At 46.0% G+C, this 14,607-nt stretch overlaps 1 protein-coding gene across 1 annotated transcript in view; it reads left to right on the top strand.

Annotated features, from left to right (window-relative positions):
- The first annotated feature begins 2,834 nt into the window (after positions 1-2,834).
- Positions 2,835-14,607, top strand: part of LOC123487176 (capping protein inhibiting regulator of actin dynamics-like) — a 19,094-nt gene continuing 7,321 nt past the window's right edge. Inside the window, exons 1-4 of the mRNA XM_045218308.1 lie at positions 2,835-2,894; positions 4,183-4,225; positions 5,775-5,888; positions 14,513-14,581. Coding sequence (XP_045074243.1) covers positions 4,184-4,225; positions 5,775-5,888; positions 14,513-14,581 — 225 coding nt within the window. The 5' untranslated portion in view covers positions 2,835-2,894; position 4,183. The remainder of the gene's footprint in view (positions 2,895-4,182; positions 4,226-5,774; positions 5,889-14,512; positions 14,582-14,607) is intronic.

The following is a 14,607-nucleotide window of genomic DNA, read 5'->3' as shown; positions in this document are numbered from 1 at the left end:
GGTATATTACTGAAACCTCTGGCAGTGTATTACTAAACCATAAGGGCATATTACTGAAACCTCTGGCAGAGTCTTACTAAACCATAAGGGCATATTACTGAAACCTCTGCCAGTGTATTACTAAACCATAAGGGTACTTCACTCCCCCCACCTCTCTCCTGTCATCTTCACTCCCCCCACCTCTCTCCTGTCCTCTTCACTCCCCTCCACCTCTCTCTGTCCTCCCCCACCTCTCTCCTGTCCCTCTTCACTCCCCCCCACCTCTCTCCTGTCCTCTACACTCCCCCACCTCTCTCCTGTCCTCTTCACTCCCCTCCACCTCTCTCCTGTCCTCCCCCCACCTCTCTCCTGTCCTCTTCACTCCCCCCACCTCTCTCCTGTCCTCTTCACTCCCTCCACCTCTCTCCTGTCCTCTTCCTCCCCCCCACCTCTCTCCTGTCCTCTTCACTCCCCCCCACCTCTCTCCTGTCCTCTTCACTCCCCCCCACCTCTCTCCTGTCCTCTTCCTCCCCCCACCTCTCTCCTGTCCTCTTCACTCCCCCCACCTCTCTCCTGTCCTCTTCACTCCCCCACTTCTCTCCTGTCCTCTTCACTCCCCCCACCTCTCTCCTGTCCTCTTCACTCCCCCCACCTCTCTCCTGTCCTCTTCACTCCCCCCCCACCTCTCTCCTGTCCTCTTCACTCCCCCCACTTCTCTCCTGTCCTCTTCACTCCCCCACCTCTCTCCTGTCCTCTTCACTCCCCCCACCTCTCCCCTGTCCTCTTCACTCCCCCCACCTCTCTCCTGTCCTCTTCACTCCCCCCACCTCTCTCCTGTCCTCTACATTCCCCCCACCTCTCTCCTGTCCTCTTCACTCCCCCCACCTCTCTCTGTCCTCTTCACTCCCCCCCACCTCTCTCCTGTCCTCTACACTCCCCCCCCCCACCTCTCTCCTGTCCTCTACACTCCCCCCACCTCTCTCCTGTCCTCTTCACTCCCCCCCATCTCTCTCCTGTCCTCTTCACTCCCCCCACCTCTCTCCTGTCCTCTTCACTCCCCCCACCTCTCTCCTGTCCTCTTCACTCCCCCCACCTCTCTCCTGTCCTTTACACTCCCCCCCACCCCTCTCCTGTCCTCTTCACTCCCCCCACCTCTCTCCTGTCCTCTTCACTCCCCCCCACCTCTCTCCTGTCCTCTTCCTCCCCCACCTCTCTCCTGTCCTCTTCACTCCCCCCCACCTCTCTCCTGTCCTCTTCACTCCCCCCCCTCCCTCTCCTGTCCTCTTCCTCCCTCCACCTCTCTCCTGTCCTCTCTCCTGTCCTTCCCTCCCCCCCACCTCTCTCCTGTCCTCTTCACTCCCCCCACCTCTCTCCTGTCCTCTTCACTCCCCCCACCTCTCTCCTGTCCTCACACTCCCCCCACCTCTCTCCTTCACTCCCCCACCTCTCTCCTGTCCTCTACTCTCCCCCCACCTCTCTCCTGTCCTCTTCACTCCCCCCACCTCTCTCCTGTCCTCTACACTCCCCCACCTCTTTACTGTCCTTTACACTCCCCCCACCTCTCTCCTGTCCTCTTCACTCCCCCCACCTCTCTCCTGTCCTCTACACTCCCCCCACCTCTCTCCTGTCCTCTTCACTCCCCCCACCTCTCTCCTGTCCTCTACACTCCCCCCACCTCTCTCCTGTCCTCTTCACTCCCCCCCACCTCTCTCCTGTCCTCTACACTCCCCCCCACCTCTCTCCTGTCCTCTTCACTCCCCCCACATCTCTCCTGTCCTCTTCACTCCCCCCACCTCTCTCCTGTCCTCTTCACTCCCCCACCTCTCTCCTGTCCTCTTCACTCCCCCCACCTCTCTCCTGTCCTCTACACTCCCCCCACCTCTCTCCTTCACTCCCCCCACCTCTCTCCTGTCCTCTACACTCCCCCCACCTCTCTCCTGTCCTCTTCACAACCCCCCACCTCTCTCCTGTCCTCTACACTCCCCCCACCTCTCTCCTGTCCTCTTCACTCCCCCCACCTCTCTCCTGTCCTCTATGTCCTTTTCCTCTTCTAGTGTTACTGAGGCTTGAACGGTGACATCGTTGGTAAATCAGTGCCAGCCCAGGGACATTCTGTAGGGGTGGTACCCAGCTCTGGCAAACAACACAAACATGACAACAGTCCCCCCCGGCTGACATGACACCCCACAACACCCAACCCCCCATCAGATTCTCAGGGAAGAACATTGACGGTCCCAGCAGCTCCATCAGTCACCCCGTGGTGGCATGCAGCGTTGCTTTATTAGTGGGAGAGTGCCACTTCTCACGGGCCGCTGCTGAAATCGCTGCCATCGCTGCCACGTGTGGTCACACTAACACTGGAGGATCACTGGACACACACTGGCTATAATAGGGATCGGTGGACAAACAACGGGACACCACATCACACAGAGAGACGGACCAGAGGACACCACATCACACAGAGAGACAGACCAGAGGACACCACATCACACAGAGAGACAGACCAGAGGACACCACATCACACAGAGAGACAGACCAGAGGACACCACATCACACAGAGAGACAGACCAGAGGACACCACATCACACAGAGAGACAGACCAGAGGACACCACAGACACACAGAGAGACAGACCAGAGGACACCACATCACATAGAGAGACAGACCAGAGGACACCACAGACACACAGAGAGACAGACCAGAGGACACCACATCACACAGAGAGACAGACCAGAGGACACCACAGACACACAGAGAGACAGACCAGAGGACACCACAGACACACAGAGAGACAGACCAGAGGACACCACAGACACACAGAGAGACAGACCAGAGGACACCACAGACACACAGAGAGACAGACCAGAGGACACCACAGACACACAGAAGGCTACAGCCCACCAGACCTAGCTACAGGTTAGTGCATCTAACTACCTCGACTGGGACAGTAGTTTATAGTAGGACAGTGCCGGAACCAAGGAAAGGAACTAAATATGTTCTATGTGCTTGTATTAGTACTCTTAGATTAGCAGTGATAATATACATTGAGTATTGTGTGAGTAGGTTAACTGTGAGTGAGTGTGGAGGTGTGTGTTTAGTGTTTAACTGTGTATTTACTAACTGGGGACCATGTGTGTTTAGTGTTTAACTGTGTATTTACTAACTGGGGACCATGTGTGTTTAGTGTTTAACTGTGTATTTACTAACTGGGGACCATGTGTGTTTAGTGTTTAACTGTATATTTACTAACTGGGGACCATGTGTGTTTAGTGTTTAACTGTGTATTTACTAACTGGAGACCATGTGTGTGTGTGTTTAGTGTTTAACTGTGTATTTACTAACTGGGGACAGTGTGTGTGTTTAGTGTTTAACTGTGTATTTACTAACTGGGGACAGTGTGTGTGTTTAGTGTTTAACTGTGTATTTACTAACTGGGGACAGTGTGTGTGTTTAGTGTTTAACTGTGTATTTACTAACTGGGGACCATGTGTGTTTAGTGTTTAACTGTGTATTTACTAACTGGGGACAGTGTGTGTGTTTAGTGTTTAACTGTGTATTTACTAACTGGGGACCATGTGTGTTTAGTGTTTAACTGTGTATTTACTAACTGGGGACCATGTGTGTTTAGTGTTTAACTGTGTATTTACTAACTGGGGACCATGTGTGTTTAGTGTTTAACTGTGTATTTACTAACTGGAGACCATGTGTGTGTGTGTTTAGTATTTAACTGTGTATTTACTAACTGGCGACAGTGTGTGTGTTTAGTGTTTAACTGTGTATTTACTAACTGGGGACAGTGTGTGTGTTTAGTGTTTAACTGTGTATTTACTAACTGGGGACAGTGTGTGTGTTTAGTGTTTAACTGTGTATTTACTAACTGGGGACAGTGTGTGTGTTTAGTGTTTAACTGTGTATTTACTCATTGGGGACCGTGTGTGTAAAGTGTACTACAATATGTCAACTGTACTGACTGTGTACTAACTGTGTATTAACTGTGTACTAACTGTGTACTGACTGTGTATTAACTGTGTATTAACTGTGTACTAATTGTGTACTAACTGTGTACTAACTGTGTATTAACTGTGTACTAACTGTGTACTAACTGTGTATTAACTGTGTACTAACTGTGTACTAACTGTGTACTAACTGTGTATTAACTGTGTACTAATGTATATAGTGTAGTAACTGTGTCCTGTCTGTCCAGGATGGACCATGTTATTCTGTTTGAAGGGATTCCCATGTCCAAGGTAAGTGTACAGTGTTGTCAAACCTTCTCATGCCAAAGACATGTGCATCTCACTGGGACTTACATAGCCTGGTTCCTCTCTAGGTTTCTTCCTAGGTTTTCGCCTTTCTAGGGAGTTTTTCCTAGCCACCGTGCTTCTACACCTGCATTACTAGCTGTTTGGGGTTTTAGGCTGGGTTTCTGTACAGCACTTCGAGATATTAGCTGATGTAAGAAGGGCTATATAAAATAAAATTGATTGATTGATTGATTAACTCCTGGTTTCTTGTCCACTCCGACTTCAGTGCGTTCAAGACAACTGGGAACTCTGAAAATAATGAGTTCCAACTGGGAAAAATCGTTTTGAACGGTCATCGAACTTGGAATTCCAAGTCGGAAACTCAGGCATCTTTCTAGAGCTCCAACTTTCTGACCTGAAGATCCCTGACGTCATGATCTGACCTTGTTTCTTCCCTGAGTTCCCAGTTCTCTGGAAAGCACCATCGGTCTGATGCTCTAGTCCTTGAGGGGGTGTTATGATATCATGATGTCATTCTGTAGTCCATGAGGGGGATGTTATGATATCATGATGTCATTCTGTAATCCATGAGGGGGATGTTATGATATCATGATGTCATTCTGTAATCCATGAGGGGGATGTTATGATATCATGATGTCATTATGTAATCCATGAGGGGGATGTTATGATATCATGATGTCATTCTGTAGTCCATGAGGGGGATGTTATGATATAATGATGTCATTCTGTAATCCATGAGGGGGATGTTATGATATCATGATGTCATTCTGTAATCCATGAGGGGGATGTTATGATATCATGATGTCATTCTGTAATTCATGAGGGGGATGTTATGATTTCATGATGTCATTCTGTAGTCCGTGAGGGGATTGCCGCATTCATGTGCTAGTCGGAACTAGGAAACTCTTAAATGTACGACTTGCTAACTGGTTGCAGTTATACACGTGCCGCTTTCAACGTATCAGCAAGTCGGAAATTTCAGAGTTTCCTAGTTTTGATTAGCATATGAACGTGCCATAATGCCGCATTCAGAACAACGGGGAACTCGGAATTGGGAACTCGGAAATCTCTAACTTCCGACTTCAGTGTGTTCAAAACAACTGGGAACTCGGAAAAATACAAGCGCCGACTGGGAAAAATCGATTTGAACAGTCATCCAACTTGGAATTTCAACTCGGGAACTCTGGCCTCTTTCTAGAGCGTCAACTTTCCGACCTGAAGATCACTGACGTCATGATTTGACCTTGTATTTTTAAACGCGGCAAGATGCCTGAGTTTCTGACTTGGAATTCTGAGTTGGATGACCGTTCAAAACTATTTTTCCCAGTCGGAGTTCCCAGTTGTCTTGAACACACTGAAGTCAGAAGTATGAGATTTTCCGAGATCCTAGGTCCCAGTTGTTTTGAATGCGGCAGATGTCATTCTGTAGCCTGTGAGGGGGATGTTATGATGTCATTTTGTAGTCCGAGAGGGGGAAGTGATGATGTAATTCTGTAGTCCAAGAGGGGGAGTTGATGATGTAATTCTGTAGTCCATGAGAGGAATGTGTAAGGAGGAGGACTATGCGTTCCTGGGAGAGAAGGGGAAACACCATAAGGAGACAGACACTCTGGGAGAAGACTGGAAGGAAGAGAAAATGGAGAGGGTGAATATCTACCTCTATCTCTCTCTAGGAGGGGGTGAATATCTACCTCTATCTCTCTCTAGGAGAGGGTGAATATCTACCTCTATCTCTCTAGGAGAGGGTGAATATCTACCTCTATCTCTCTCTAGGAGGGGGTGAATATCTACCTCTATCTCTCTCTAGGAGAGGGTGAATATCTATCTCTATCTCTCTCTAGGAGAGGGTGAATATCTACCTCTATCTCTCTCTAGGAGAGGGTGAATATCTACCTCTATCTCTCTAGGAGAGGGTGAATATCTACCTCTATCTCTCTAGGAGAGGGTGAATATATACCTATATACAGTGGGGAAAAAAAGTATTTAGTCAGCCACCAATTGTGCAAGTTCTCCCACTTAAAAAGATGAGAGAGGCCTGTAATTTTCATCATAGGTACACGTCAACTATGACAGACAAATTGAGAAAGAACAATCCAGAAAATCACATTGTAGGATTTTTAATGAATTTATTAGCAAATTATGGTGGAAAATAAGTATTTGGTCACCTACAAACAAGCAAGATTTCTGGCTCTCACAGACCTGTAACTTCTTCTTTAAGAGGCTCCTCTGTCCTCCACTCGTTACCTGTATTAATGGCACCTGTTTGAACTTGTTATCAGTATAAAAGACACCTGTCCACAACCTCAAACAGTCACACTCCAAACTCCACTATGGCCAAGACCAAAGAGCTGTCAAAGGACACCAGAAACAAAATTGTAGACCTGCACCAGGCTGGGAAGACTGAATCTGCAATAGGTAAGCAGCTTGGTTTGAAGAAATCAACTGTGGGAGCAATTATTAGGAAATGGAAGACATACAAGACCACTGATAATCTCCCCTTGATCTGGGGCTCCACGCAAGATCTCACCCCGTGGGTCAAAATGATCACAAGAACGGTGAGCAAAAATCCCAGAACCACACGGGGGGACCTAGTGAATGACCCGCAGAGAGCTGGGACCAAAGTAACAAAGCCTACCATCAGTAACACACTACGCCGCCAGGGACTCGAATCCTGCTGTGCCAGACGTGTCCCCTGCTTAAGCCAGTACATGTCCAGGCCCGTCTGAAGTTTGCTAGAGTGCATTTGGATGATCCAGAAGAGGATTGGGAGAATGTCATATGGTCAGATGAAACCAAAATAGAACTTTTTTGGTAAAAACTCAACTCGTCGTGTTTGGAGGACAAAGAACACCATACCTACTGTGAAGCATGGGGGTGGAAACATCATGCTTTGGGGCTGTTTTTTCTGCAAAGGGACCAGGTCGACTGATCCGTGTAAAGGAAAGAATGAATGGGGCCATGTATCGTGAGATTTTGAGTGAAAACCTCCTTCCATCAGCAAGGGCATTGAAGATGAAACGTGGCTGTGTCTTTCAGCATGACAATGATCCCAAACACACCGCCCGGGCAATGAAGGAGTGGCTTCGTAAGAAGCATTTCAAGGTCCTGGAGTGGCCTAGCCAGTCTCCAGATCTCAACCCCATAGAAAATCTTTGGAGGGAGTTGAAAGTCTGTGTTGCCCAGCGACAGCCCCAAAACATCACTGCTCTAGAGGAGATCTGCATGGAGGAATGGGCCAAAATACCAGCAACAGTGTGTGAAAACCTTGTGAAGACTTACAGAAAACGTTTGACCTGTGTCATTGCCAACAAAGGGTATATAACAAAGTATTGAGAAACTTTTGTTATTGACCAAATACTTATTTTCCACCATAATTTGCAAATAAATTCATTAAAAATCCTATAATGTGATATTCTGGATTTTTTTTTCTCATTTTGTCTGTCATAGTTGACGTGTACCTATGATGAAAATTACAGGCCTCTCTCATCTTTTTAAGTGGGAGAACTTGCACAATTGGTGGCTGACTAAATACTTTTTTTCCCCACTGTATCTCTAGGAGAGGGTGAATATCTACCTCTATCTCTCTCTAGGAGAGGGTGAATATCTACCTCTATCTCTCTCTAGGAGAGGGTGAATATCTATCTCTATCTCTATAGGAGAGGGTGAATATCTACCTCTATCTCTCTCTCTAGGAGAGGGTGAATATCTACCTCTATCTCTCTAGGAGAGGGTGAATATCTACCTCTATCTCTCTAGGAGAGGGTGAATATCTACCTCTATCTCTCTCTAGGAGAGGGTGAATAACTACCTCTATCTCTCTCTAGGAGAGGGTGAATATCTACCTCTATCTCTCTAGGAGAGGGTGAATATCTACCTCTATCTCTCTCTAGGAGAGGGTGAATATCTACCTCTATCTCTCTCTAGAAGAGGGTGAATATCTACCTCTATCTCTCTCTAGAAGAGGGTGAATATCTACCTCTATCTCTCTCTAGGAGAGGGTGAATATCTACCTCTATCTCTCTTAGGAGAGGGTGAATATCTACCTCTATCTCTCTAGGAGAGGGTGAATATCTACCTCTATCTCTCTAGGAGAGGGTGAATATATACCTCTATCTCTCTAGGAGAGGGTGAATATCTACCTCTATCTCTCTCTAGGAGAGGGTGAATATCTACGTCTATCTCTCTCTAGGAGAGGGTAAATATCTACCTCTATCTCTCTCTAGGAGAGGGTGAATATCTACCTCTATCTCTCTCTAGGAGAGGGTGAATATCTACCTCTATCTCTCTCTAGGAGAGGGTGAATATCTACCTCTATCTCTCTCTAGAAGAGGGTGAATATCTACCTCTATCTCTCTCTAGGAGAGGGTGAATATCTACCTCTATCTCTCTCTAGGAGAGGGTGAATATCTACCTCTATCTCTCTAGGAGAGGGTGAATATATACCTCTATCTCTCTAGGAGAGGGTGAATATCTACCTCTATCTCTCTCTAGGAGAGGGTGAATATCTACGTCTATCTCTCTCTAGGAGAGGGTAAATATCTACCTCTATCTCTCTCTAGGAGAGGGTGAATATCTACCTCTATCTCTCTCTAGGAGAGGGTGAATATCTACCTCTATCTCTCTCTAGGAGAGGGTGAATATCTACCTCTATCTCTCTCTAGAAGAGGGTGAATATCTACCTCTATCTCTCTCTAGGAGAGGGTGAATATCTACCTCTATCTCTCTCTAGGAGAGGGTGAATATCTACCTCTATCTCTCTAGGAGAGGGTGAATATCTACCTCTATCTCTCTCTAGGAGAGGGTGAATATCTACGTCTATCTCTCTCTAGGAGAGGGTAAATATCTACCTCTATCTCTCTCTAGGAGAGGGTGAATATCTACCTCTATCTCTCTCTAGGAGAGGGTGAATATCTACCTCTATCTCTCTCTAGGAGAGGGTGAATATCTACCTCTATCTCTCTAGGAGAGGGTGAATATCTACCTCTATCTCTCTAGGAGAGGGTGAATATATACCTATATATCTCTAGGAGAGGGTGAATATCTACCTCTATCTCTCTCTAGGAGAGGGTGAATATCTACCTCTATCTCTCTCTAGGAGAGGGTGAATATCTATCTCTATCTCTATAGGAGAGGGTGAATATCTACCTCTATCTCTCTCTCTAGGAGAGGGTGAATATCTACCTCTATCTCTCTAGGAGAGGGTGAATATCTACCTCTATCTCTCTAGGAGAGGGTGAATATCTACCTCTATCTCTCTCTAGGAGAGGGTGAATATCTACCTCTATCTCTCTAGGAGAGGGTGAATAACTACCTCTATCTCTCTCTAGGAGAGGGTGAATATCTACCTCTATCTCTCTAGGAGAGGGTGAATATCTACCTCTATCTCTCTCTAGGAGAGGGTGAATATCTACCTCTATCTCTCTCTAGGAGAGGGTGAATATCTACCTCTATCTCTCTCTAGAAGAGGGTGAATATCTACCTCTATCTCTCTCTAGGAGAGGGTGAATATCTACCTCTATCTCTCTCTAGGAGAGGGTGAATATCTACCTCTATCTCTCTAGGAGAGGGTGAATATCTACCTCTATCTCTCTCTAGGAGAGGGTGAATATCTACCTCTATCTCTCTAGGAGAGGGTGAATATCTACCTCTATCTCTCTAGGAGAGGGTGAATATATACCTCTATCTCTCTAGGAGAGGGTGAATATCTACCTCTATCTCTCTCTAGGAGAGGGTGAATATCTACCTCTATCTCTCTAGGAGAGGGTGAATATCTACCTCTATCTATCTCTCTAGGAGAGGGTGAATATCTACCTCTATCTCTCTCTAGGAGAAGGTGAATATCTACCTCTATCTCTCTAGGAGAGGGTGAATATCTACCTCTATCTCTCTCTAGGAGAGGGTGAATATCTACCTCTATCTATCTCTCTAGGAGAGGGTGAATATCTACCTCTATCTCTCTCTAGGAGAGGGTGAATATCTACCTCTATCTCTCTAGGAGAGGGTGAATATCTACCTCTATCTCTCTCTAGGAGAGGGTGAATATCTACCTCTATCTCTCTAGGAGAGGGTGAATATCTACCTCTATCTCTCTCTAGGAGAGGGTGAATATCTACCTCTATCTCTCTCTAGGAGAGGGTGAATATCTACCTCTATCTCTCTCTAGAAGAGGGTGAATATCTACCTCTATCTCTCTCTAGGAGAGGGTGAATATCTACCTCTATCTCTCTCTAGGAGAGGGTGAATATCTACCTCTATCTCTCTCTAGGAGAGGGTGAATATCTATCTCTATCTCTATAGGAGAGGGTGAAAATCTACCTCTATCTCTCTCTCTAGGAGAGGGTGAATATCTACCTCTATCTCTCTAGGAGAGGGTGAATATCTACCTCTATCTCTCTAGGAGAGGGTGAATATCTACCTCTATCTCTCTCTAGGAGAGGGTGAATATCTACCTCTATCTCTCTAGGAGAGGGTGAATAACTACCTCTATCTCTCTCTAGGAGAGGGTGAATATCTACCTCTATCTCTCTAGGAGAGGGTGAATATCTACCTCTATCTCTCTCTAGGAGAGGGTGAATATCTACCTCTATCTCTCTCTAGGAGAGGGTGAATATCTACCTCTATCTCTCTCTAGAAGAGGGTGAATATCTACCTCTATCTCTCTCTAGGAGAGGGTGAATATCTACCTCTATCTCTCTCTAGGAGAGGGTGAATATCTACCTCTATCTCTCTAGGAGAGGGTGAATATCTACCTCTATCTCTCTCTTAGGAGAGGGGTGAATATCTACCTCTATCTCTCTAGGAGAGGGTGAATATATACCTCTATCTCTCTAGGAGAGGGTGAATATCTACCTCTATCTCTCTCTAGGAGAGGGTGAATATCTACCTCTATCTCTCTAGGAGAGGGTGAATATCTACCTCTATCTATCTCTCTAGGAGAGGGTGAATATCTACCTCTATCTCTCTCTAGGAGAAGGTGAATATCTACCTCTATCTCTCTAGGAGAGGGTGAATATCTACCTCTATCTCTCTCTAGGAGAGGGTGAATATCTACCTCTATCTATCTCTCTAGGAGAGGGTGAATATCTACCTCTATCTCTCTCTAGGAGAGGGTGAATATCTACATCTATCTCTCTAGGAGAGGGTGAATATCTACCTCTATCTCTCTCTAGGAGAGGGTGAATATCTACCTCTATCTCTCTAGGAGAGGGTGAATATCTACCTCTATCTCTCTCTAGGAGAGGGTGAATATCTACCTCTATCTCTCTCTAGGAGAGGGTGAATATCTACCTCTATCTCTCTCTAGAAGAGGGTGAATATCTACCTCTATCTCTCTCTAGGAGAGGGTGAATATCTACCTCTATCTCTCTCTAGGAGAGGGTGAATATCTACCTCTATCTCTCTAGGAGAGGGTGAATATCTACCTCTATCTCTCTAGGAGAGGGTGAATATCTACCTCTATCTCTCTCTAGGAGAGGGTGAATATCTACATCTATCTCTCTCTAGGAGAGGGTGAATATCTACCTCTATCTCTCTCTAGGAGAGGGTGAATATCTACCTCTATCTCTCTCTAGGAGAGGGTGAATATCTACCTCTATCTCTCTAGGAGAGGGTGAATATCTCCCTCTATCTCTCTCTAGGAGAGGGTGAATATCTCCCTCTATCTCTCTCTAGGAGAGGGTGAATATCTACCTCTATCTCTCTCTAGGAGAGGGTGAATATCTACCTCTATCTCTCTCTAGGAGAGGGTGAATATCTATCTCTATCTCTCTCTAGGAGAGGGTGAATATCTACCTCTATCTCTCTCTAGGAGAGGGTGAATATCTACCTCTATCTCTCTCTAGGAGAGGGTGAATATCTACCTCTATCTCTCTCAGAAGAGGGTGAATATCTACCTCTATCTCTCTCTCTAGGAGAGGGTGAATATCTACCTCTATCTCTCTCTAGGAGAGGGTGAATATCTACCTCTATCTCTCTCTAGGAGAGGGTGAATATCTATCTCTATCTCTATAGGAGAGGGTGAAAATCTACCTCTATCTCTCTCTCTAGGAGAGGGTGAATATCTACCTCTATCTCTCTAGGAGAGGGTGAATATCTACCTCTATCTCTCTAGGAGAGGGTGAATATCTACCTCTATCTCTCTCTAGGAGAGGGTGAATATCTACCTCTATCTCTCTAGGAGAGGGTGAATAACTACCTCTATCTCTCTCTAGGAGAGGGTGAATATCTACCTCTATCTCTCTAGGAGAGGGTGAATATCTACCTCTATCTCTCTCTAGGAGAGGGTGAATATCTACCTCTATCTCTCTCTAGGAGAGGGTGAATATCTACCTCTATCTCTCTCTAGAAGAGGGTGAATATCTACCTCTATCTCTCTCTAGGAGAGGGTGAATATCTACCTCTATCTCTCTCTAGGAGAGGGTGAATATCTACCTCTATCTCTCTAGGAGAGGGTGAATATCTACCTCTATCTCTCTCTAGGAGAGGGTGAATATCTACCTCTATCTCTCTAGGAGAGGGTGAATATCTACCTCTATCTCTCTAGGAGAGGGTGAATATATCCCTCTATCTCTCTAGGAGAGGGTGAATATCTACCTCTATCTCTCTCTAGGAGAGGGTGAATATCTACCTCTATCTCTCTAGGAGAGGGTGAATATCTACCTCTATCTATCTCTCTAGGAGAGGGTGAATATCTACCTCTATCTCTCTCTAGGAGAAGGTGAATATCTACCTCTATCTCTCTAGGAGAGGGTGAATATCTACCTCTATCTCTCTCTAGGAGAGGGTGAATATCTACCTCTATCTATCTCTCTAGGAGAGGGTGAATATCTACCTCTATCTCTCTCTAGGAGAGGGTGAATATCTACCTCTATCTCTCTAGGAGAGGGTGAATATCTACCTCTATCTCTCTCTAGGAGAGGGTGAATATCTACCTCTATCTCTCTAGGAGAGGGTGAATATCTACCTCTATCTCTCTCTAGGAGAGGGTGAATATCTACCTCTATCTCTCTCTAGGAGAGGGTGAATATCTACCTCTATCTCTCTCTTAGAAGAGGGTGAATATCTACCTCTATCTCTCTCTAGGAGAGGGTGAATATCTACCTCTATCTCTCTCTCGGAGAGGGTGAATATCTACCTCTATCTCTCTAGGAGAGGGTGAATATCTACCTCTATCTCTCTCTAGGAGAGGTGAATATCTACCTCTATCTCTCTAGGAGAGGGTGAATATCTACCTCTATCTCTCTCTAGGAGAGGGTGAATATCTACCTCTATCTCTCTCTAGGAGAGGGTGAATATCTACCTCTATCTCTCTCTAGGAGAGGGTGAATATCTACCTCTATCTCTCTCTAGGAGAGGGTGAATATCTACCTCTATCTCTCTCTAGGAGAGGGTGAATATCTACCTCTATCTCTCTAGGAGAGGGTGAATATCTACCTCTATCTCTCTAGGAGAGGGTGAATATCTACCTCTATCTCTTTCTAGGAGAGGGTGAATATCTACCTCTATCTCTCTCTAGGAGAGGGTGAATATCTCCTCTATCTCTCTCTAGGAGAGGGTGAATATCTCCCTCTATCTCTCTCTAGGGAGAGGGTGAATATCTACCCTCTATCTCTCTCTAGGAGAGGGTGAATATCTACCTCTATCTCTCTCTAGGAGAGGGTGAATATCTATCTCTATCTCTCTCTAGGAGAGGGTGAATATCTACCTCTATCTCTCTCTAGGAGAGGGTGAATATCTACCTCTATCTCTCTCTAGGAGAGGGTGAATATCTACCTCTATCTCTCTCGGAGAGGGTGAATATCTACCTCTCTCTCTAGGAGAGGGTGAATATCTACCTCTATCTCTCTAGGAGAGGGTGAATATCTACCTCTATCTCTTTCTAGGAGAGGGTGAATATCTACCTCTATCTCTCTCTAGGAGAGGGTGAATATCTACCTCTATCTCTCTAGGAGAGGGTGAATATCTACCTCTATCTCTCTCTAGGAGAGGGTGAATATATACCTCTATCTCTCTCTAGGAGAGGGTGAATATCTACCTCTATCTCTCTCTAGGAGAGGGTGAATATCTACCTCTATCTCTCTCTAGGAGAGGGGGGATACAGTATATGTTCTCTATCTGCTGCCTGCTAAATCAGATGGGTTTCGTAAACTAGGGGTTTTCTCTGGCCCTTCTGGTTTTACTGGTTCACACCTGCAGCAGTGTGATGGAACTTCCTGTGATGTAACTTCCTGTGATGTTACTTCCTGTGATGTAACTTCCTGTGGTTGCCAGGAGCGGCGGCGGCGGGAGCGAGCGCAGCAGGAGCAGGAAAGAATCAGAGAACTGGAGGAGAGTAGAAAGGTAACACACACACACTCAGACACCTT

This window comes from Coregonus clupeaformis, unplaced genomic scaffold (genome assembly GCF_020615455.1).
Source record: "Coregonus clupeaformis isolate EN_2021a unplaced genomic scaffold, ASM2061545v1 scaf1496, whole genome shotgun sequence".
Taxonomy (NCBI): domain Eukaryota; kingdom Metazoa; phylum Chordata; class Actinopteri; order Salmoniformes; family Salmonidae; genus Coregonus; species Coregonus clupeaformis.
Note: the sequence above shows the minus strand (reverse complement) of the source record. Positions and strands in the feature narration are given on the sequence as shown.